The sequence below is a fragment of the Talpa occidentalis genome, unplaced genomic scaffold, assembly GCF_014898055.3.
Source record: "Talpa occidentalis isolate TD23 unplaced genomic scaffold, MPIMG_talOcc4v2.1 talOcc4.13, whole genome shotgun sequence".
NCBI classification, from domain to species: domain Eukaryota; kingdom Metazoa; phylum Chordata; class Mammalia; order Eulipotyphla; family Talpidae; genus Talpa; species Talpa occidentalis.
This window is the reverse complement of record NW_023601322.1, coordinates 8,940,252-8,966,351: the sequence shown is the minus strand read 5'-3', so window position 1 is coordinate 8,966,351 and position 26,100 is coordinate 8,940,252. Positions and strand designations below refer to the sequence as shown.

General features: G+C 39.0%; 1 protein-coding gene across 1 annotated transcript in view; it reads left to right on the top strand.

Moving 5' to 3' along the window:
* The window catches only part of PHLPP1 (PH domain and leucine rich repeat protein phosphatase 1), a 195,871-nt gene that overhangs the window by 102,217 nt on the left and 67,554 nt on the right, over positions 1–26,100 (top strand). Inside the window, 3 exon segments of the mRNA XM_037509673.1 lie at positions 80–276; positions 6,526–6,651; positions 21,970–22,136. Of these exon segments, the coding sequence (XP_037365570.1) occupies positions 80–276; positions 6,526–6,651; positions 21,970–22,136 (490 nt within the window).

Here is a 26,100-nt window from a genome sequence, read left to right as displayed (position 1 = left end):
AATTTATCTGGTATGTCAAAAAGTAGGGAAAAAAAGCTCGTTTCTTTAAGGCTAAAACATTTGCTTATGTTTGTTTTAGGAAAACCTCACAGCACCAATAGTTCTGAACGGATTCAGCTCTCAGGAATGTATAATGTCCGTAAAGGCAAAATGCAGTTGCCAGTGAACCGATGGACCAGACGTCAAGTCATCCTGTGTGGGACCTGCCTGATAGTGTCCTCTGTGAAAGATAGCTTGACCGGGAAGATGCATGTTCTGCCACTAATTGGTGGGAAAGTAAGTATAAAAAACAAACACAATACTAACAGATTTCTCAGCATCATTAAGGAGCTTACTTTGAGCCATTTCTTTACTAAGGGGTAGATGGTTTTCCACTCATCTGTGGTCTTCCCCGGTTCCTGTTGTCCCCACCAGTGGGCATTCTTGTTTGGGGAGGTTGTGGGAAATAATTCCATTCATTGGTGGCCCCGGGACCTTTGCTTCATCAGTGCATGATTTTTTTTTTTTTTAAAAGATTTATTTATTTATGCATATAAGAGTTGGGGTACAGGCCAGGGGGTTATGGGGTGAGGGGTGAGAGGATTCACCAGAGACAGAGTGGGGAACTGAACAGGCAGACTGTCCGAAACGCACCGCTGAGGGGAGCAGTGGGCAAGACAGGAGAGATTTGCTGCGCCATCCCCAGATGCTCCCTGGCTGGCCCGGGATCAAACTCATGCTGCAGAGGCTGTGAGAATTGCTTCATAGTACAGTGCTTAACCCCTTGCGCTACCAGGGAGGCCCAATCAGTGCGTGAATTTTATCCACTGGACTGAAAATAGAACAGCTAGAATTTCACCATTACATTTTAGGCTGTATATGAAGAGTTATTTATGAGTAAACAAGTTTTCATTTCTTTTTTTTTTTTTTTTTTTTAAGATTTATTTATTTATACAAACACTGGGTACAGTCAGAAGTGCGGGAGGGTGAGAGAATTCACCAGAGCCAGAGCGGGGAACAGAACAGGCAGACCTACGAAGTACACTGCTGAGGGGAACAGCGGCATGTGGGACCCTCACCGGTGGCCGGGGATCAAACCGGCGCAGCCCAGCGCTTAACCGCTGCACCACCAGGGGAGGGCCAAGTTTTGATATCTTAAGCACGTATTTTGTGCTATAGTGTAATGGTCCTTATATCAGTGACCTCAGAACCATTCAGTTGTACTTAATAAAAGTTACACTCTAACGTGAATCTCTGATCCCACTTAACTGTGTATTTGTGCTTAGTGACCAATGATATTAGCCTTTTTAATTTGTCACTATGGCTAGTCATTAGTTTGATTCATTTCAGAGAAAACCTGAGGTTCAGCTGAAAGATATTTCTGACACTACTAGCTGCTTTTCTTTGGGCATGTTAACTGTTTTCCTATCATTTACAAATAGAAACAAATTGCTTGGGAAAATGTTACATTTTTTTCTTTGCCAGACTTATTTATAAACTCCAAGCATTGGTTGGGGTATCATTATCATTATCATAATTATATGTCAGTATTTCCTGATTTTTAAATGCTATGATAATCTTCTAATAAATGGGAAGGCAAATTTGGATAAAAAATGGGTTTTTAGAAATCAGGCTCATATTAAACAAACATTGTCTTTACAATTTTTCCCTTTGAATGGGTATGGGAAAGGAAGCCGGATGTGGAGAATATAAAGAGAAGAAAAATAATAAGCCAACTTTTGTTAAAGCGAATTTTTTAAATTGGCAAATGTTTTGATCTTCTGGTTCCAGGGAATAGAAATGAAGGTGGCAGATTGGATGCATGTAGTAATGTGTGGTTTTCTTGTTATCTCTAATGAGCGAGTTTGTAAGTTTAAACTAGTGTGATGAGACGCAGCTCCTGTCAGGTTTCTTCCCCCTCTCTACTGTTTTACATTCTAGTCCTAAGAAAACTAATACTTGATCATTTTTAAAAATAGATTTGGCCAGGCTACAAAGTATATTTAGATCTAGTTTAGTCATCGATTTTAAAACCATGGTTTAACTTTTATCTGAGCATTGAAGAATTAGTGATGTCTTATTACTGAAGATTTTGTCCTTTGACTGGATTACTGGGAAATTAGTCACTGTTATTATTCCTATATAGGTCATCATTAAAAATGCTTATTTAATGTTTGGTGCCCTGTTAGGTCAACAATCTTTCTTCTCTATGATGGTAGGCATTTGCATGGGCAGTTTTAAATAACTATTTATTAAAGATCCTCTGTGGAGAGGCCCCTTTGCTTGGCATCCCAGAAATACCAAGATGGGTCCGTCACCATCACAGCCTTTGAATAGCTTCTAATTTACTATCAGGAGATAAGGGACGGACACATGTGCTCTAAGACAGGGATAGAAAGCAGTGTGGGGGATTAGTAGAAATCAAGATTGGGGCAATAGGAAATTTTCTGATGAAGGAATTAGCAATTTGAAGGGTGAAAAATCTCTTGACATAACGAGTTGGTCAGAATATTACCATGTTCAGAGACGCAGAAGCAGCAAGTGCTCAGAGGAGGTCAGAAGAAGCAGTTATAATTAGCATTTTCATTCAGAGCTGGAGACTTGTGCTGTTTCCCAGGCCTATGATTGGATGGACTTCTACCATTGAGTGAATTGATAGTTAAATACTTCCTTTTCTCACAGACAAACCTGGTAAAACCTGTTTTGTGCTACTCCTTCAAAAATAATTGAGTATATTGAAAAATTTAATCTTTCAAAACCTGTTGTCTGAGCCAGGAAAAATAATGACACTTTGCAATCTGAGTTTTCATTAATGTTTGTTCCCTTTTTCCATCTTATTCTGTTGTTAAAAGGAAAACTGAGATTTAATGGAATTTATGTTAGTTTAGAGAAAAATAACTAGAAATGAGTTATGCAATGGATCAGTCATAACATACCCATGATTACTGTGATAATCAAATTTGACACACTTGAGCATTCATGTTTTCAAATGCAGAATTCCAAATAAGTTAAATAAAGCTCTTAAAATCAATTTTTATTCAATGTGCAGTTACTATGTTTAGCCCTTAGAATTTGACAGATTTCGCGATAACTTATTTTAATTAATACTTTATTTGATATTTGTTAAATTGTAGTGCATAATAAATTGTATAACAATCTACTCTAGCAGTATCAATACTAGTGTTTCTACTTATGTTCTCTTTCCATCTGTCCCATTGTCACCCTCAACCCCAGAGGGATACAGTGTGATAGAATATGTATTCAGCATTTCCATACTCTTTTGCAATGTTTTATCATGCAACTATGTTTTACATGTTTTTGATCTGAATGAAAATGGCCTTGTGCCATCTGGATCTTCCGTGATTCAATTTTTTCTCTCAATATTACATTGCATAATAAGATTCCATGTTGCTTGCTATAAGTTTTGTTCTGTATAATGCCCCATTCAGTAACTATTTCAATTTCCATAATTTCTTCAGTTTTTTTACCAGTTGATGTACATTGGGGTTGCTTCTAGGTTTTGGTTTTTGTTTTTTGTTATAAATAATGCTGCTCACATAGCCTTATACTGCCATGCCTCCTGGGGTGCAGAAGTTTATCTCGGGCTGTAATTCTCAACCAGTTACTGTGACCAAAGGCAATCTGGTGCAATGTGCTAGTGTTTTGATTGTCATAGGACTGAATAGTCAACGTATCAGTCGATGTGAGCTAAGCTGTGCTGTGGCAACAAGCCCCCAGCTCTCAGTGGGAGAGCATTTTAAGTCGCTTCTCACTTGCACTGTGTGTCCACCTTGGGTCCGTGGAGAGTTCTTTTTCCACTTAATCATACAAGGAGCTAACCTTATGAGGTGTAGTTCACTTTTAATTATAGTACCTGGTATATGAGGTCTTCCTTTGTTGCTTAAGCAGCCATTGGCTCTTGTATATTTGCATGACACATGCCACTTCTGCCCACAGCTCATTTGCCAGAAGTAATCATTCGACTCCTGCATGACTCTAGAGAAGTAGATAGAGTGAGCAGGGTCAGAATCCTACAGGGGTACCCTACAGGCATATATAGGGCCAGAGCTTAAGGAGTAATATGTCATGCAAAGTATTACAGTGCTGTGCAATGTATAATGAAGAACAGTTCAATCCAAAATTCCTATAATAATCTCCTTGAGAAATACTACTTGGATACATTCCTAAGTGTGCAGTTACTGGACTATAGGACACATGCATATTTACTTACACAAGGTGATACCAAGTTGTTTTCCAAGGCTGTTGTACCATTTTGCACTCATCAATATACTCGTTTCTGTTCTTGTTACTGTGACTTTAGGGAAGCTGTTTTTCTACATCTTCAAATTTTATTGAGGTACAATTCACATACAATACACTGCACATTGGATGGCTGTATATTCCCATGCGTACTATTTGATAGCTACATCCATTAAACCATCACCACAATAAAGACAGTGATCATATCACCCCATAAAGTTTCCTTGTGTTCCTACTTTACCTCTTCCCTCTCACCCATTTGTACTCACTTCTCCCAGTCTACAAGAAACCACTGGTTTCTGTCAATGTAAATTAGTTTACATAACATTATTTTAAAAATTATATTATCTGTTTGATGTATAGAAATGAGGTTGAGTTTTGAGTATTGATGTGATGTCCTGCCACTTTGCCCAATTTTCTTACTTGTTCTAATGCAACGTCTGTGGATTCTTTGGCTTTAAGTACGTTGCAAATCATGTCATTGAAGTAATTACAATTTTCTTTCTTACATATTTCTTGTCTTGTTATAATGCTCAGGACTCTAGTATAGTATTGCATAAAAGCAGAAGATACTTGTCCTATGGATGATCTTAAAGAGAGTGATATCTCATTGACATTGAAGTTAAATGTTTGATAAATAGTATCAGCTTGAGTTATTTGCACTCTTAGTTTGCCATGAATTTTTAATCATGAATGTATGGTGAATGAGATCAAGCTCTTTCTCTCCCACTATAGAAATGATCAAATGAGTTTTTTTATTTTGTTGATGTAATTTAATAATTTTGTAGTTTGATAGTGTTAAGCCATCTTTTCTTTCCTGAGATAAATCCAGCTTGTTCTTTATATACTATTTCTTTGTTACTGAATTCTGACACAAATTTTGTTCAAGATGAATGTTCAGGATTGAAGGAGGCTTGTGAAATTTCATTTCTCTTATTCTCTGATACCTCTTGATTATGCCTTATAGAAAAGGTTGGGGTAGATTTTTCATTTTTCATTTAGTGAAAAGTTAAGTTTGCAGTTTCAAGTGATGTGTTTCTTGGAAGTTTGGTAAAGCTCATCCATAAAATCATTTGAGTCTGATTTGTTTATTTGAGAATTAAAAAAATTCATTCAGTTTTTTGAATGATTATAGGACTGTTGAGGCATTCTGGTTTTTCCCTTGATTAAGTGTTGGTAAAATATATATTTCTAAAAATTTGCCACAAAATTATTTATAATATTCTTTTAAATTTCTGCTTTAGTTGTAATGATTTCTCCTTTTACTGTTAATATTATGTCTTTTCTCTTTATTTCTTGATAGAACTTACTAGTGGATTTATCAATTTTGTTAGCCTTTCTAAAGAACCAGTTTTTCTTTGTTAATGTTCTGTGTTGTGCAATTGGTTTTTGTTTCATTAATTTCTGCTTTTTATTATCACCTTCATTCTACTTTGAGTTTATTCTGTTTTCAGTTTTGATAAGAAAAAATAAAACAGGGCCTCCCCGGTGGCGCAGCGGTTGAGCGCTGGGTTGCGAAGCTGCCCGCGGCCTCTGCGGCGCCGGTTCGATCCCCGGCTGCTCCCCGGCCACCGGAGGAGGGTCCCACATGGCGCGCAGACCTCTCCTGCCGCCTGCTGCTCCCCTCAGCAGTGTACTTCGGTCCTTCTGCCTGCTCTGCTCCCCGCTCTGGCTCTGGTGAATTCTCTCACCCTCCCGCGCTTCTGACTGTACCCAGTGCATGTATAAACAAAACAAACAAACAAATAAATAAATAAAACATGCCTCTATTAAAAAAAAAAAAACATTAAAAAAAAAAGAAAAAAGAAAACAAAATGAGGGTGCAAAGGAGGACATAAGCTAAACTGGGTCCTAGTCCCATCAGGTACCCACATGCAGCATGCAGGACAGCAAACCTGGGCTTGCCAGGGACTATCTGGATCCTTCTGTAATTCTTTCTCAATCTCCTTGTAAGGTGAGAGGAAGAAATAGACTAATCATGGTCAGGGATTAACCAGTGTTTAAAGAAAAAGGACATCAAAGTGGTTTGTTTTTATGTGGGTTACAGGAGATATTTACTTAATAAATCTGTTAAAAAAAAATAACAACTCCCCATTTTTGTTTTCTTGTAATTCAGATTGGTTAGGCAAACTGAGGAACTTACATGTTTTAAGTAACAAGAGAACTATAAATAGTGAAAGATGCAAATCCATGCAACTTCACTGACCCTTAAGGTATAGTTCATGTACTATGTAAATGGCACTTGTTTTCTTACTTGTTTTTGTCTTGCTTCTTTTGTTTTTATAGGTGGAAGAAGTGAAAAAGCATCAGCACTGTTTAGCATTTAGCTCTTCTGGACCCCAAAGCCAGACTTACTACATTTGTTTTGACACATTCACAGAGTATTTAAGGTGGCTTCGACAAGTGTCCAAGGTAAGCACTTGTATAAGAATTCTGTTCAGCTTGTGGTGGGCAAAGTGTTGCTTTCTTCTTTACCCTGTTTCAGAAAAATAGATATACACTCAATTTTTTTTCAGATACTACCAGCAATTTTTAAAAGCTAATTTTGTAAAAGTGAATTGTGTATGAAAAGTAACTTTCTAAAAATTGTGACTTATTTGCTAGATTTTGTTGTACTAAAAAAACAGAGATTTCAGGAGTTATTTTAATGTTGTATATAAGGAACATAAGATTGAGACTATTTGAGGGGCTGGCCCAGGTTAGTACTACAAAATACCCAGGGGATTGTTACAAATTTCTCCTTTTCCTCTGGGTGTTTTTCCTTACAAATGGTCTAATTTTACACTCCCTTTCACCTTTTTTGACTTCTGCCTTTTTGAGTGGTTTAATTTGTTTCCTCTGTATTATTTTGAGCATTTTGTAGTGTTCTAATTAACTAAGATCACCATGACCCCTGAAAACAATGTATGTGTTTGTGTGCCTGGGTGTGTATTGAAACCAGAATAATAGGATAAATAAGATAAATAAATGCTATTATTTCAGGAACTGTGTGTGAAGATGTTTTTATGTCTTGTTTATGTAATTATGTGTAAAATGATGGGTGGGTTGCAGTGCTTAGTCCTTTGGTTTTGGGTGTATTTATGAAATGATGAAACCTCTCTGGGGCACAGAAGTATCACAATGGAATTTGCTTTCATGTTTTTGAATTTTTAATCCAATTTCTTTTCCTTGTTCAGTATGATTCAGGCTGCTCTATGACATAATTGTCAAGTAAATGAGTAGGGAATAATTTTGTAGAACAGCTAAGAGAAAATTAGAGAATAATGTCTAGAAAGATGTTTTGAAATATTGGCCATGTTTGAATTATCAGTGTTCTCTGATGATCTGAGGGTTAGGAATATTAGTTTCTCCTTCTTTTAGAAAAGAAGCAATGGGCAGAGTTTAAGTTCATAGAAGTTAAAAAATTCTCCCAACCCAGTAGGCAAATGGAGGCTTTAAATGTGTAGGGCATCAATCCAGCAGAGAAAAGGGGAGAGGTAACACTTCTAAGTCTTACATGTAGAATTAATGTGCTGTTAAAGGTAACAAATACATGTGTCTGGTTGTTTTAAAATGACTGTTGAGGTTGCAAACCTGAGGAGATTAAATATTAAATATACTATTGTATTTTTATATTTGAATGGTAGCTTGGGTTCAAGTCATAACGCCAACAGCCCACACTGTTTTATTCAGAGTAAAAGGCCTAACTATGTGTGGTTAGAGGGCAGCACATTTCTTTCTCTGTGGAAATGCTGATTTTTAAAAAATAAACTTTATTTTAGAATCTATTTACAGAAAAGTTGCTAAGATAGTTTAGAGAGTTTCTATGTAATCCTCACCTGGCTTCCCAAACATCTCATATCACCATGACGCATTTTCAAAACTGAGAAGCCAGTATCAAATACATTACTCTGAACTAAAATCCAGATTTCATTTGAATTTGCTACTAATATCTTCTTTCTGTTTCAGAATCAGTCTAGGTTATCACATTGCATTTGGTTGTCATGTCTTCTTTGGTCTGTGACAGTTTTCCAGTCTTCTTGTGTTTTCTATGACCCTAACAGTTTTCAGACGTACTTGTCAGGTATTTTATATAATGTCCTATATGGAGATGTTTTGATCTTTTAGACCAAACACAGTGTAATAGGCCACTTTTCATTCCTTTTGGAACAAATCATAGGTGCAGATTCTTTAACACCGATAGGGGTGTAAATAAAAGTATATGTAAATTATTAAGCTTACCAATGACTGAATGTTTTGATTGAAACAATAATTATGAAAAGACTGATGGCATTGATTTTAATAATCCTGTGTATTAAATGTTCACACAATTTAAGTCTCTGTTTTAAAGCTAGCAAGCATTGTTAAGCATTTGTTTTAAGATTTATTTATTTATTTATACAAGCACTGGGTACAGTCAGAAGCGTGGGAGGGTGAGAGAATTCACCAGAGCCAGAGCAGGGAACAGAACAGGCAGACTGATGAAATACACTGCTGAGGGGAGCAGCGGGCTTGGCAGGAGAGTTCTGCACGCCATGTGGGACCCTTGCTGGTGGCCGGGGATCAAACCAGTGCTGCAGAGGCTGCAGGCAGCTTCGCAACCCAGTGCTCAACTGCTGCGTCAACCGGGGGAGACCCTCTTATGCATTCTTATGTCAGTTCTGTGTGTATGCTGGGATACAGCAAAGAATAAGTCCAATTTCCCCTGTCCTGGTAGTACTTAACATTTCTTCTCTGTGCAGATAAGAAAGAAAAAATTGATTAATCATGGTGCTCCAATATAGGGTGATATGAGAGAGAATGATGGAGGAAGACTAACTCTTCCTGAGGAGGAGACAATTTACCCCAAAATTTAAATGAAAGAAAGAAATAGTCTGATCATTTGAAGATCTGGTGGGAGGAGCTTTCTAGGCAACAGGAGAAGATAGTGTTAAGACTAGAACGGTGGAGAGTGAGAACAGGTGAAGTCAGAGAAAGCAGGGATCTTATGTTATAGAACTTGGTGAAGAGTCTCGGGTTTTTTTGTTAGTATAATGACAAGCCATTAAAGGCATTTGCTTCTAGAAAGCTTCTGCAGGGAAGGGTAGAAGCTGTGAGGCCTGACTGACAAGAGGCTCTGGTGGTATTTTCTAGGCAAGAGTTGAGGGTCAAAATAGAGAGAAGTGGAAGATGTGTTTGGAGATTAACTGACAAGATTACTTATAAATTGTATATAAAGCATGTGGAAATGGCTTCTAACTTATTACTTTGAATTTCTGAGTAGATTGTAACTTCACTCAGAAACCATAGCACTAAGTAGATGCTTTATATTAACACCTTTAAAACTTTGACAAAAAATATGTTTCTTGACTTCAAAGAGCATCTGTTCCCAGAGAGACAGCAGAGAGAATACATGTAGAAGTTATGGAAAATGTTGATATCTAGCTAGTTGCTGGTGACTGTAAATGTCAAATGTGAGCTTGGCTTGTATGCTTCCTGTTGCAGGCAAGCGTATATGTCACCTCCATGGTATAATAGGATAGTATCTACAATGACGCTGTCACTCTGACTATCCACACTAAAAACGCATGCAAACAGCAGACCTCTCAGTAGAAGAAAATGCAGTGGGAGGAGGTGCGGCAGGATGGGGAGAGGGATGTTGGTGCAGGATTCCCTTTGCACTGATTGTTGTGTTGTCATTAAAAAGCAGTTGGTGTGTGTGCTGAAGATGACCCCACATACATTCATACACAGCCAGGCTGCAGCGTTCATCTCATGCTTAGGGAGGGAGGGTGAGCTGAGAGTTAATTACCATTTATTAGTAGTATTAAGCAGTCAACTGGTAGTTAATTGGTATTTACTAGAATGAATTAGAATGAGAATTTTAACCTCCTTTTCCTACAGAAAAGCTCTGAATGATTTTGTAGAAGAGAATGGTGTAGAGGTAAAGGGTTTGAGTTTCCAAATAAGGTAGACGTAAGTTCAGCCATTCTCTGGCTATGTGACCAAATCCAAGTTTCTAAATTATTAGCTTTTTCATTTGATAAATAGAATAAAAATACTAGTGTTTACATCTTAGGGCTATCTGAAATACCCATGTAACAAATTTATGCTGGCACATTGTGTGTGTGTCTGTCTGTCTGTCTGTCTGTCTGTCTAAGTAAATACATAATTAATCGTATGACCGTCATGCCTGCTGCCAGAAAACTGCTTGTCCAATCCTTTTAAAATATTGTATATTTTTATGTTTATCTTAAGCAGAGTAGCACACATAATGCGTAGCTATCTGTACTTGGTACCTTTGCTGCACTTAAGCATAGCAAAGTAATTAAGAGAGAAAGTAACTGAAGATGACAGATACCACGGAGAAAGATTTTCTCCTGAAAAGTCAGTAGTGAGAAACAGAGGGCAAAAGTTTTTAGTAAATGCAGATTATAGATAGCGTCTTTCCTTTCTCCAATCTTAAAAATAAGTGCACATTTCAAAAAGTTTTAGAAATTCTTATGGTTAGTGAATACACAGGGAAATGAGTTGTAAGCGTACAATGAATGAGGTTAGCTATTGTAGAAGAAAGTAGTGGAGAACTCCCTATCTGAATGTGAATCTTACATAAATATGACCACACCCTTCTTAAAACTTTATGTCCAGGATAATCCTGTATTAGAATCTTTTTTAACCCAGCAGCCTGGGAAAGCAAGTTGGGGCTGGGTTGCTGGAAAGAGGATAAGAAGCTCGGTGCACTTGAGAGTGTGTGCTGATGGGAAACGTGGCGTGGCGAAGGCTGGCTATTCTCAGCCACTTCTACTTCCAGCTTTGCCTTTCCTTTGTCATCCGTTCTTCCTCATATGGAGGTATTAGGAAGTGACATAGTTTAGTCATATTCAGGGTTACTATGGAAACAATTTTTTTTTCTTTTTTTACATAGAAACAAAACATATACAGATTGGATTGTCTGTACATTCTGACGTTTAAATGAGGATTCATTTTGAAAGAAAAACAAAGAAATATCTGATTTTTAATGCCCGTTCCCACACCAAAAGAGGACAAAACAAACCAAATTCCAATGATTTTTGAATTAAAATGAATTAGATAGTTAATTTTAAGGGAAAAAAATCATTTTCAGTTTATGCTTTTGCATCTTAGCTATAGGAGAAGTGCTAATCTTTCCTCTAATTTATTCGATCTTGGGAAAAATTATAAAGGTTATTAATTAGATACATTCTGTCAAAACAGGCGTTTATATTATATACTTTTATTTTTTAAACTTAATCTTAGCTCTACGTATTACTTGCCAAAATAATATCCAAGGCTGTCCTTTTAGGGTTTTTATTTTGGGCGGGAGTTAGTGGTAGATACTATGGAGGAAATTGGTCCTTTGGGAGGATTACAATATTGATTGTGAAGTCATCCCTAAAATATTAATGCACTGCATGCTGTAAAAATTCAGCAAACATCCTATTGTACGTAGTGCAGAAGGGGCTCTGTGTGCTCAACTTGGGTACAGCATGTCTCCAAAGTGGTTGGCGAGGCCGGGATGGTAGCCGAGGGGAAAATAGGAACTAGGAAGATCACCTGTCAAATGCAGGAGTAACATTAGAGAAATTCTGCCTGCTATTCATCTTTCTGGCCTAATTTTTGGAGTGCATTTCTTTTAGACATGTTGAATGATCCTTTGAATTCTTTTCAAAGCCCCAGTCTCATTTTTAATTTAAAAGTCTGTGACACTGTATTATCCTTTTTTGAAATCTGTTTCTTTATTTCAAGGAAGATTAAAAGTGGGTTTAGATCAATGATTGGGTTGAAAATATATACAAGCAAAGTGTTCAGCAGTAAAGATGATAGTCTAGTAACACCCATGTAGCTATGACCATTTTCCATAATTGTCAACTCACGGCCAATTGTGTTTTATCTGCACACTCACCCCCTCTGGTTTATTATAAAGTAAGTCCCAGACATTTATTACTTTACCCACTAGTACTTTCTTATGTATGCTTCTGTGTATCTGCTCACACACATGCATGTACATACATTGTATGTGTGTGTACACGCTACATACACATAGGTATATATAACATATGTACTGTGCAGGATTAGAATTCTTCTTAAAAACATAACTATATGCATATCTATGTGTTTTTAAAAGAATGGTCAATTCAAGTAGCTTTGACAATTGTAAATCATCTGTTCACATCACTATGATTAGAGAAATGATTCAAATCTCAGTCCTGAAATAATGAAGTCCTGTATGATACCAAACAGAATATTTAACACATGTAAGAATGGGCATAGTATAAGTTGCTCTTTTAGCTTTGTATCAGAAAAATCACATACTCTCAAATGTTTGTGAATCAAAAGTGACAGTCCTGTAGCTAGGAATACTATATCTGATAATAAGCACTTATTCTTTGAAATTGTTCTAGTTCTCTTCTGTAGGGGAAAAAATGCAGCACAACCTCTCCCATGACCTCAAACCAGGCCCGTGTAGTTGGTTATAACATGGTGATGATGAGCGGAGCTCTATAAAACCAGGCCTCATAAGGCCACGTGTTTCTTCATGTTGACAACTGGCTGATAGGCTGGCAGTTGCCGGTGACTGTGGCTATGCCAGTGGTCATGTCTCCTGCTGTCTTCCTTTTAGTATTAACCATAGTATTTTAATTCTAGGCCATTTTTTTTAAGTCATTGTAGTAAACTTTTGGTTGTCATGATATATTGGGTTCACTCTTAGCAGGCAAGTCAGGACCACATTTCATGCTGAATTAAATGATGAGTAAACATCACCCTTTGAATAAGAATAAAATGTGTGATGAATCACAATGTATGAACTTTTGCTTTCATGTGTTTAAAAGTGCTTTATTGTCCAGATTTTACTCAAAGAATATTTCACTAACCACTTGAGTCAAATTATTCTAAGATAATAGGATTGAGGTTTCCAACATTTAGGTTTGTGACACTAGACGTAGTTGCAAAGAAACATTTAAAAATACTTAGTCATCTTTTACACATGTTTTGTCTCTTAATTTAAAGTACAGTTTAGGGAGTGAGGTGCTTTTTGTCAGTGTGGTTTCTCACTTGTTCTTTCAGGGATTGTGCTGTATTGATTACATTGGGGTTACTTGGCTCTCAGTGCCATTTTGCTAAGGAGTCCTGGGCTTTCTGGAAACCCTCATTTCACATCCCATACCCAGCCTTTAAATAAAGAATCACAGCCCATTTGTCCAAGGACAGTGAGGCACCCTAGAGTCTGAACCAACTATCTAAGTAATATGGATTTTAGCTTATAAAATATGACCCCTGTATTCAGGAAGTGTGCCTCGTACCAATTCTGTCATGAATTATTTGGCATTTTCTTTGAAGGTGTCCTTTAGTTTAACCTTAAATTCTAGTCATCATTAAAGGCTATTAGTTCAGGGACTTAGAATTTAAAATTTGAAAAGGATCTTGTGGACTCCCAGACTTCCTTCCTTCCTGAAAAATGTCTATAGCCTTTCAGACATCTTCAGTACCTGACAATATGGTTCTTCCTAATAAGTGAGCTAAAGTCTTTAGCTCTATAGTTTTGACTCACTCAGCCTAGTTTTGCTTTCTGAGTTAACACAAGATAATTCTACTCCCTCTCCTATTTGGTAACCTCTCAATGTGCCTCCCGCCCCCTAGTCCGTCACAGTCTGTTTTCAAAAACATCTAATAATTCCAACAATTCCCTCTGTCACTTGGCTCCCAAATTCCTTCTCTAGCTTCCCTTCTGGGTGCTCTCCAGTTTCTTAATACACTCACAGATACCATCTGATGAGCACAGAGTATGTAACCATTGTTTTTCTTGTTTTAGACATTATGTCCAAAGTGAATTAGCTATTTATTCATTTGTGAGGTCAACAGTGAAATAAAGACTTTTTGTTTTGTTGCTCTCCCCTCCACCACCACCAAACTTTTGTTGATAGATATATTTTGTTAATAATCAAATCATTTAGCCTGCTGAATTGATCCAGGACTGACACAATAATGCAAATAGTAATAATTAATATTTTGGTTGACTTTTTTCTGTGTGCCAGGCACTGTTTTAGAGGCTTTATAGCAAAAGATTTCCTCTCCATGTTGCAAATGAGGGAGCTGTGGTACAAAGTATCCAGCAGTGCTTTATGCAGTCAGTTCTGCTGCCTTGCTTTTTTTCTTTAATTGTATTTCCCACTGTTTTACAGTGGCCCGAAGCGATAAAACAAACCAAGATTCAAATAACAACTGAGATTTACTGAAAATATCAAAGGGAAATGTTTCCTCACAGCTGTCTGCAGAATCTAGGCAGCTCCGTAGTAAAACAGAAGGTGGTTCGGCAAGCAACCTACCAAATGGGGGCACCTCTGAGGAGACTCGAGCCAAGTCTCTGCACAGCATATCATTGCTCTTGCTTGATGACCAAGCTGGTTCAAGGAACCTGAGAAGCCCCCTGAGTTATCCCAGGAAGATTCAGTGTGTTTCAGTGATGAGAGGCTCCTGTTGTCTAATTCCTCAAAACTGGTCAACTCTTACTGCATCAGAAACCTAGCATGAATGACTAGCCAGATCTCTATATCTGCCCATATTCTATTTTGACATTAAATCATTTTTACCTGAGGTTTTAGACCAACATAAAAGCATTCTTAAAAATAGTTTCTATCATATATTTACGCATTTTGGAAGACCCCCATATTTATAACCTGTAGTATTGGATTTTCTACCATGACCCTGAAGAGTTAAATTCTTTTTTTTTTTTTTTAAGGACATACTAGAATATGTATGATTTTTATTTGCTTCTCAACCTTGAGAAGAGAGAAGCTATTCAGGTCCATTGCTTTGCCATATGAACTTTGGAATCAGTTTGTGGATTTCTACAACAGCTCAACAAGCAACCATAAACCAGAGACACACTACGGGGGGGGGGGAGGAGGGAATTGTATGGGGACTATAATGAAGAGTTAAATTCTTTTATCTGCTGGTCTGATATATAATTTCATAAAGTAAGGAATAGTGGAAAAATATGAATGAGCACTATGTTAAACATACTGGACTTTGTATGTTAGACATGGAACTTAAACATTGAAGCTTTTGTATTTTAAAGACAAAACAACTAGTTTGGTGTTCTTTTAGTAGAACCACTTTTTGTATGTATTTATATTATTTCTTTTAATAGAAAGTTAAAGTGTAAGCTCTTTCCCTTCTTCTTTGCCATGGAGATGCCATCCTGGAGAAATGCTGCTGTCTGTGATGGATATCAGAGGCATTCTCAGGTAGTCACATTCTAAAGAGTTTGTTTACACACATTTTGCCAATAAGGAAATGAGGAAGGAACTCTGAGTTCAGATTTGATCTCCACCCAAGCCAAGCTCTATTTTTCTGTTGTTACTGAGAAACACAATGGGGTTTATGTGTGTGGAGAGCAGATAACTGCTGGAGTGACAGGGCTAGCAATTCTGGAGGGCTGTGGTGCCATCTCCTCTGGCCATTTCAGTTGCCCTGACCGAGAGCGAGCAAGATGCCGGTGCAGGTTGTCCTGTGAGCTCGTCGCACAAAACCTGCAGCTCTGCCTGCTCTCGGTAGTGGGGTGCAAGTCTGCACTAGTGCCTGGGAACACCACCCCTTCGGTCAAGTGAGGGACTGTCGGTGCCAGTAATATTCCAGGGCACTGTGCCCTGTGGGTTCTCTGCTCTGTGGCCTTACGGCATCACTGACTTATAATCTTGAATTACATTTTCTTAGGTGTCTGTGTCTTCAAGAAACCAAAGTTCTGAAGACAAAAGACCCCACTTCTCCATTATCAATCATCTAATTCATAAAGACAAATGATAAATATAGGCAGAAAGATTCATTCATGCCCATTCCCTTCACTCCCATGGTGACATGTCAGGATGCCAGGGAGGGCCCTGTGTTCTCTGTCCCTCTATATAGATTTTTCTGTATTGTGATGGGCTGATGCTCCAACAGTGAGCCTGGTGTTTCCATCCTTTCTCCCCTCCCTCTCTGTATTTCTTGGGCTCCCCCAGCCCCCACTGTAGCACTTAGTTAAGGCAGAGAAATGTTAAGATACCAGAATTTCAGAGTTTACTAAATCCAAAATTGGTAGCTTGATATACTCCTGCTAGGTCATTATTGATGTGCATATTATAATTAACTTTATGAGGAAGGTTTTCTGCATCTGTTGTTAAACAGATTGAGAAAATAGTAATTAGTACTTTATCAAGAAACAAGGTGTCGTTTGGGAAAAGATTTGGGGGTCAAGTTAAGGCATTTCTTATATTTGTAAAATTAAAGAAATAATTGCATATTGTGGAAAAGTGAGACTTTTAATTTTATTAAAATTAGAAATTTTCATTTAATATAAAGTATTTTAAACTTGGACCGCTTGATGTTGGCAGTAATAAAGTTGTTAAAATGAAAATGCTTAACTAATAAAGACTAATAAAATTCTATTCTAAATTGATATTCTCAAGGCTCCTGCCTTCCCAGAGCATGGGTGGGCAGGGTGTGAGAATTAAAACTAGGTCAGCTGAGGTTAAGAATTTTTTACAGAAGTCTAGTGAACTCCCTGGAGACTCTCCCTGTAGCCAGGGGCATAATTTCCCAAGCCACTGAAGGCTAGGCCAGAGCAATTACTGACTCATAATGCCACTTTATAGCAGTTTTTTACTTCACACAAGTGGATTATTTGTGTGATTTCAGCTGCTTTGGCCAAGCCTTTCAGAACCATTTTTGCTTAACTTGAGCATTCTATGCATGTAATAAGGATAAATACAACTCCACGAAAGTATCTTGTGGACAAAAAAAATCTCTCACGAATGTTATTTTGAACTTCCCTCTCCTGTGGAAGATAATTTTCCCCTGAGTTAACATCGAGAATGATGTAACGCAGAGTTCCTTCCTGTTACCAAGGAAGCTAACATTCTGAAAGCCTGGTGGGGCTAGCTTAAGGGTAGGATAGATATAATATTCAAAAATGCCCTCAACTCAGAGTAGAAGTATTTCAACAAAAATGACCTAAAGGTTGGATGAGAAAATGAGCAAATGCCGAGCTGAGTGGTTTGTTAGAAATATGTGAGAGGCCATCATCTGTGGCATTGCCGTTCTTTTTTTATTTACTTTGCAATGCTCTTAGGGGGACATTTTTTGAGGGCCAAATGAACTTTTTTCCCCATATGTGTTTATAAGTCATTCCAGAAGAAGACAATCTAAGCTCAGGTGGTTGGGATTCATGTTTGTTTTACTCTATCTCCCAAAGTCTGTAGGTACATGGGGGAACCCCTCCCCTTTATTTGCTAACCCTAAATAATCAGTCTAAAAAAATTGTTATTGTTACTACAGCATACCCCTGCTTTCCTTAATCATAGTTGCCTTGAACTGAAAGCTTGTTAAGGTACCCTAGGCAGGTCTCTATTCTCCTGGAGAGACGAGGCAGCAGGTAGGCCATGTGGCTCACCCAGGGCCTGTCTCTGGGAAGGGGTAGATCTGTCCCTACCAGCTGTATGCTGTTGAGCCCATGCCCTTTCTCTTGCTTGTCAAGTTGCTGGGGTCTCACCTTTTTGTCCTCCACTGTCTTGATGTTTGGGGGTGTAATAGAAGCACAGTCACTTTTGCCAAAAGAATTTTATATTATTGTGAGGCCTTTTAAAAGTCCCTTTCTATTAAAAAAAAAAAAAAGATTTGAGCTCATTTCTGCACGTACTCATTTAATTTTCCTTCCAAATGTCTATAGCCTTTAAAACATTTTCTGTAACCTTTAACATTTAATTAGGTGCTCATCAGGTAGCACCGCTGCTGCCCAGGCAGACAACCTGTGTGAGACAGGACGTTAAGGATGGTGGCCCTGCAGGCTTCACCCTTTCCCCGAGTCTGTCTGTGGTTCACAGATGTCTCCTCTGCTGCTGTCCAGGAGGACTCACGTCGTCACTGGCCTGGCTTCCTTCCTAAGGCTTACGCTTATCTTGGGGATGATGTCTCATCCTCTTTGCCCTCGTCTGAGGAGTTATGTTATTACTTCATCATGGGAGTTAGAGGAGCCTCCCTGCTGGTACAATCTGCACTGTGTCCAGGCCCTTACTTGATGGCGTAGTGTTCACAGAACAGACTCGTTCACAGAACAGACTCGTTCAGACGCGGATTCTGCTTTCACAGTGTGACCGCAGCACACTCTGTGACTCAGTTTAACCTTTATCTTTGAAATGAAGCAAAGTCCTTGCTAGAGTTGTTGTGAAGACTAAATACTCTGTCAGAAGCACTTAGAAGAGCGCCTGTCACAAGCAAAGCACACTGCACCTTTAGCTGTGACTATTGTTGGTGTTACTACTTGGGAAAAAAATCTAGCACAATAAGACTGTTTGCCCTGAGATATCTACCAGTGGCTTTCAGGTTTATTTTTCTTATTTATTTATGTCTTATTTTGAGAAAGATCATAGTTGTTCAATGCATGTTGTGTGGGTGCGTGGTCTTTGGTACTCAGCCACCCGGCTGGTAGTTTTTTCATTTGGGAGTCAAACACTCTGTGACAGAGCCCTTGTGTGCAGGCGGGTCCGGAGGAAGCGCCCACATCTTCCCTTTGTTGCAGGGCATGGGACTGGGCAGAGGTGCAGCAGGTGGTCATCCTGACCACCTGCTGCCATCGTGTCATTTCTGGGCTCGCTTAGCTGTGTTCCCAGCTCTGCCTCGGCTCCCACAGGCTGCTCTGCCTATGGTGGCCTGATCATGAGACCTCCTCCAGCAGGGACAGCTTGCAGTCCAGATGAGGAAAGGAATTGAACACAAGTGGATAGCTAATCAACAGCTCTTACTCATCCAAAGAGAATATTTCATGTGATGCTTTAGTTGAAGCAGAATTTGTACTCGAAGTAGTCTCCTCATGAGAGAAAATCGAGGTGGGTCAGCTGCAAACTGGTAAGAAAGGAAGGGCGCAGAGTTGTCCATTGGCCCTTCTTCGAACAAGTACTTTTTGGGAATTAGGTGCTAAACATGGGGCAGATCAGTGAACAAAATAGGCAGGAGTCCCTACCCTTGAGGAGTGTGCAGTCTGGAGACCGAGACTCTTCTGAGACCCTTGCCAGGCTTCCCGTTTTGTTCACATTAGAGGCAGTCCTTGCAATGGCCTTAGGGCCCTGCGGGCTCTGTGGCCTCCCTTCACCCTTCTGACCTCCTTACACATGGAGGTCGTGTTCTCCATGCTGTCTCCATGCTGATCATGCCAAGCACTCTTCTCTTTTCTGGCCTTGCACTTACTGCTTCCTGTGCTTGGCATGTTTTAAATAAACTTCCTCATTTCTTTCATGTCTAAATGTCACCTTTCCCATGAAGCTCACCCTGCCAATCTATTTAAATCATAAGCCACCACCTTCTCAACAGTCCTCAGCCACTTTTCCATGTTCTATTTTCCTCCACAGTACTTACCAGTGAACACTTGGGAGTAAGTTAATGAGGGCAGGGATCTCATTTTGTTCACTGAAGCCTACTGAGTGCTGACTTGGGCCAGTAATTGGCACTTAGTAGATGTTCAATAAATATGTTGAGTGAATGAAAATGAATAAATACTGTGCTAAAAAATTAAGTAAAGTGTATTAATTTCCTGTAAGTGTTGTAGCAAAATAACAAAACTTTGATGGCTTAAAACAACAGAAATTTATTCTCACAGTTCTGGTGCCCATAGGCTGCAACCCAAGGTGTTAGAAAGGCTGCATACCTTTCAAAGGGTACCTTTCATGGGGAAAATGTGTTCCTTGCCGTCTGTGGGGTCGGTGGATGGGGTGCTGTGATCACTCAAGCCTGGAGCGAGTACCTGTCCTGTAGCCGAGGGTCAGCCGCTCTTCGCAGCTCCCCCAGGATCTTCAAGTTTGAAGGATTATCACAGGAAGAAGACCAAGGGCTTGGGGTAAATAGAAACACACATTTCTACTTCTGAGTTTCATCCTTGAGTTTAGACATGAGGACCTCTGGGAAGCCTTTCCTGACTCTACTTCCTGCTCTGTGCCCTCGCACTTACTGTCACCATGGTCGTGTCTTAATTGCCCTGTCCTTTTCTTGAGGTGTACTCATTCAGGGCAGAGCTGTGTCTTTTGTTTGACTGTTGCACTTCAGGAAATTTAAGGTCTGGCAGCCTATTACATGCTCAACACATATATATGAATGAGCAAATGTACAGCACCTAGTACAACTTTGAACCTCACTTCCTGTGAACAGGCCCCTGCTAGGGAATCCCGTGGCTGTGGCATGCTTGCACCTGCCTTTCAAGCCCATTAACCTCTGGCTTTTTCCTTCTTTTTTGGTTTATACCTTCTTTTTTTGGTTAATATGCATGATTTGACTCCTTGGGATTTTCTTTTATTTAATAGTGAAAATTCAAGGAAAGATGAAATTGCTACAATGGAAAATCAGATTTCTGCTCTAAATGCTTTTGAGTTGAGCCCTGCCAGGCTGTTCCCACTCCACTACCCTCTTAGCTATCACGTATGCAGTTTCTGACCTTGTAATACCACCAGCAGAATATTTCATGCAAACTTACTTCTGAATACTTTTTAACATCAGGAGGATTTGGATTTCATTGGACATAAAATCTGAAATAGTAATAATGGTAATAGCAGTCACCACTTATGGAGGGTTTCTTTCCTGTGCCAGGCATGCAGAAGTAGGCATTCTCTCCCTGCAGTGTGGTGAGCTCACTGGTCCACTCCAGTTCTGTCAACCAGCGACTGTGAGTCTGCAGCTACTGCAGAGCCACACTCCATGGCGGCCGTGTTCTTTTGCCTTCTGTAATTAGGAGAGGGACAACTGGGGTTTAATAATAGAAAAGGACATCAAGTTGATTACAGATAAGAAGTGGTGTTTCTGCTTTAGCTTTTGAGAAGATAGAGGAGCATAAGGCAGAATCTGCACAGATCTTAGCACAGCGCTCCATGGCCCCAGGAGGAGGTGGGGACACCGTGTGTGAGTGGGGCTGAAGCTGCGCACTGTAGATTAAACTGGCACCACGTGACCCAGAAGACTGGAGAGAACCATTGGGAAATACAGGTTTCCCAGTGCTCTTTCTGTCTCCCGAATGCACTGAGGTCAGAACCCTGAACTCAGGTCATGCGTGGTAGGAGTCACCTAACCTGAAAGGCCTTGAGTATGTGGATAAACATTTAGGCTTAAAATCAGTTTTACAAAGAAAACCTCATGAAGCAAAGCATAATGACTATATTAACAGCTCACTGAAATTTTATGGGCGAGAAGTGCCAAAAATTTGCAACTGGTGGGCAGTGGAATCTTATTCGATGCTACCATGATTTCTAAAGATGTGTCAAGGTGATTGATTTTATTTGATTTATTGATTTTATTTTTGCTGCTTTAAATCAGTCTGTACAGAGCTTTCATATAGGTTCAATCTAGATCAGTCTGCTTCCCGACACTGAACTTATTCGATAGTCTTGTATCATGTAGCTCTACATTCCCTCGCTATGGATGTTTTTAGGAACATAACCCCTACTGTTGGAGATTTCTCTATCACTGAATTTGATAGGATAATCTGTGCTCTTTGTGATCCATTTCCTCCACTAGGTTACTGTAAGTAACTTACAGGCAAGGATACTGTTTTCTGCTTTTATAATCTTGACTCATTGCAGTACTAAGTAAATAATCTACTGGTTTATATTTTGACTAGCCCTGCTACTTGAATAGTGCATCTGTGTTCCCAAATGGGGTTACCTTATTTCTATCCATAGAAAATAGTTATAGGGTAAATGGATGGCATTGAAATTGAAGTGTGTGTTTATCCCCCTCCAGGTTGCATCACAGCGTATTAGCTCAGTGGACCTCTCGTGTTGTAGCCTGGAGCATCTGCCTGCCAACCTCTTCTACAGCCAAGACCTCACTCATCTTAATTTAAAACAAAACTTCCTAAGGCAAAACCCCAGCCTACCAACTGCCAGGGGACTCAGTGAACTGCAAAGGTGAGCATGCAGAATTGGGTGCCTCTTCAGAATGTTATTTGAATGTTCTGAGTTAAAAAGCTGTAGTATATAAAGTGACTTTCAGGGTATTATTAGTGAGGACATTATCAGCTCTCCCTCTGGAAGTTTTTTAAGATCTCATAAGTGAATGATTTATGTCATTAGTGATTAGTCATTAACTGGATATATTTGTGTAAGAACATTTCTTTTTAAATCACTTCTCTTAACCTATTTTTTACACTTGCATCTGTGAAAAAGTAGTTATTTTGGTGTTACTTCTAAAGTAGAGGGGTTTGATTAGATTAAATTATTTTACTATGAGGGATAACACACCACAATCAAGTGGGATTCATCCCAGGGGCACAAGGGTGGTTCAACATATAAAAATCGATCAGTGTAATCCAACACATCAACAAAAAGAAAAATAAAAACCATATGATCATATCAATAGATGCTGAGAAAGTATTAGACAAAGTCCAACATCCATTTATGATGAAGGCCCTTGAAATTCTCAGGATAGAAGGAACATACCTTAACATGATAAAAGCCATATACGACAAACCCACTGCCAATATTATTTTCAATGGCAAAAAGCTGAAGGCCTTTCCTTTAAGATCAGGAACAAGACAAGGATGTCCTCTCTCACCACTGCTCTTCAATATAATACTGGAGGTCCTAGCCAGGGCAATAAGACAAGAGAAAGACACACAAGGAATCCAAATAGGGAAAGAAGATGTAAAACTATCAGTATTTGCAGACAATATAATATACATAGAGAACCCTCAAAACTCCACAGAAAAACTACTTGAAATAATGAACCAGTTCAGTAAAGTAGAAGGATACAAAATCAACACACAAAAATCAGTAGCCTTCCTATACACAATCAATCTGAAAAAGACGAAATCAAGAAAACCATCCCTTTTATAACTGAAACAAAAAAATCATATACTTGGGAAAAAACCTAACAAAAGAGGTGAAAGACCTATACAAAGAAAATTATAAAACACTGTTAAAAGAAACAGAAGAAGACACAAAGAAATGGAAAGACATCCCCTGCTCATGGATTGGAAGAATTAACATTATTAAAATGTCCATCCTACCAAAAGCTACATACAGATTCCACGCTATTCCAATAAAAATCTCAATGACATTCGTCAAAGAAATAGAACAAACACTGATGAAATTCATATGGAACCACAAAAAAACCACGAATAGCCAAAGTCCTACTGATGAAAACAAAGGAGAAAGGAGGTATCACATTTCCAAACTTCAAGCTATACTGCAAAGCCATAATAATTAAAACAGTTTGGTATTGGAACAAAAACAGACAAACAGACCAATGGAACCGAATAGAGAGCCCAGAAATAAAACCACACTTATATGGAAAACTAATCTTTGACAAAGGAGCAAAGAACATGCAATGGAACACAGGCAGTTTATTCAATAAATGGTACTGGGAAAACGACCATGACATGCAAAAAAATGAAACTAGACTACTACCTCTCACCATGCACAAAAATCAACTGAAGCCATAAAATATATAGAAGAAAATATAGATAAAACACTACAAGACATACATCACAATAACATCTTTAAAGACTCATCACCCAAAGCAAAGATAGTCAAGGAAAAGATAAACACCTGAGATTACATCAAACTGAAAAGGTGCTACACAGCAAAAGAGACAGTAACCAAAACAGAGACACCCCACTGATTGGGAAAAAATCTTTGCACTCCATTCAGTGGATAAGGGACTGATCACAAAGATATACAAAGAACTCACACAACTCAACAAAAATAAAATAAACAATCCAGTCAAGAAATGGGATAAGAACTTAAAAGACATTTCTCCAAAGAGGAAATGCAAATGGCAACAGGCATATGGAAAGAATGTTCAGCATCCCTTATAATCAGGGAAATGCAAATCAAAACCACATTCTTACACCAGTAGGAATAGCACATATCAAAAAAAACAAGCAACAAAATGTTGGCGAGGATGTTGTAAAGAAGGAACTCTCCTACATTGCTGGTGGGAGTGCAAACTGGTCCAACCACTATGGAAAGCTCTCTGGAGGTTCCTCAGTCTACTAAAAATGGAGCTACCATATGACCTGGCAATTCCACTCCGAGGGATCTACCCAAAGGACACAAAAACATTGATTCAGAAGACCACCGGTACCCCTATGCTTATCGCAGCACAATAGGTAAAACCTGGAAACAACCCAAATGCCCAAAAATAGATGACTGGATCAAGAAGATGTGGCATATATACACAATGGAATATTATTCAGCAATCAAAAAGATAAACTCATGCCATTCACAGCAACGTGGATGGAGCTAGAAGGAATGATGCTCAGTGAAATAAGCCAGAAGGAAAAAGAAAAATATCGGATGGTTTCACTTATAGCAGGAATATAGGGGAACCCAATAAGACATCAGTGTAAAAAAATAATAACAGTACAAAACACAACAAAGCAAAAACAAACAATTATAAATCAGAGCCATCCTGCAGGGGAGGAGGAGGGAGAGGGATCAGAGGGAGGGAGGGAGGAGCACAGGGGACTGAGGTGATGGTGCAGGGGTGAATTGGTGAAGGAAATTTTATAAGGACTCCACCTGAGGTGGGGGGATTGAGCAAAAATTGTTTAAAAATGAACAATAATGTAAAAAATAAAAGGATGAAAAAAAATTATTTCCTTTGAAATTTATAAAAGCTCAGTTTATTCCATGAAAAAACATTCCCTCATAAATTTAAGGACTTACGTTTAAATTTACCGACATCATGCCATCTGGGTGATGGCTGCACAGGGTTTCAGGAGTCACATGCTAAATGAAAAGGAGCTGCTCCTTCAAGAATTTACCATCTTCATGTTCTTTACCTTTTTGGGGGAGCAGTGATCAACCTTGATTCTGTGAATTAAACCTCTGATATTTGTACAGTTTTTACAAACATGAGATGCTAACTTCAGAAGACTATAACTTTTATTTTTTTTTAATTAATTTATTTATTTATGCAAGCACTGGGTACAGTCAGAAGCGCGGGAGGGTGAGAGAATTCACCAGAGCTAGAGTGGAGGGTAGAACAGGCAGAAGGATGGAAGTACACTGCTGAGGGGAGCAGCGGGTGGCAGGAGAGGTCTGTGCGCCATGTGGGACCTGTGGGACCCTCCTCCGGTGGCCGGGGAGCAGCCGGGGAGCAGCCGGGGAGCAGCCGGGGATTGAACCGGCGCTGCAGAAGCTGTGGGCAGCTTCGCAACCCAGCGCTCAACTGCTGCGCCACCTGGGAGGCCCAGAAGACTATAACTTTTAATTAAATAATGAATTGTTCATTTGTTTTTTTTTTTTTTTTTTTTTTTTTAATAGAGGCATGCTTTATTTATTTATTTATTTGTTTGTTTGTTTTGTTTATACATGCACTGGGTACAGTCAGAAGCGCGGGAGGGTGAGAGAATTCACCAGAGCCAGAGCGGGGAGCAGAGCAGGCAGAAGGACTGAAGTACACTGCTGAGGGGAGCAGCGGGCGGCAGGAGAGGTCTGCGCGCCATGTGGGACCCTCCTCCAGTGGCCGGGGAGCAGCCGGGGATCGAACCGGCGCCACAGAGGCTGCGGGCAGCTTCGCAACCCAGTGCTCAACCGCTGCGCCACCGGGGAGGCCCTTGTTCATTTGTTTTTAAATGATGATCAGGGATTAAATTTTTATAATTAACTGTAGTAATTATGTATTCATACTTTTTAACATCCAGAAAGTATAATCCAATAAGTGTTTATTATGAAATTTGTGCAGATATGTGATTAGAAAAGAGTATTTTAATTGCATTTTCAGATAATTGTGGATATTCTTCTTTGCTATTTTACAAAAACTTGACAAGTAGCCATTTTTTGAATATTGGTTCCAATGTGGAATCTAAAGCCCTATCTGAACTTTTCAATTATTTTATGTTAGGTCTGTTTTGCACTTTGAATG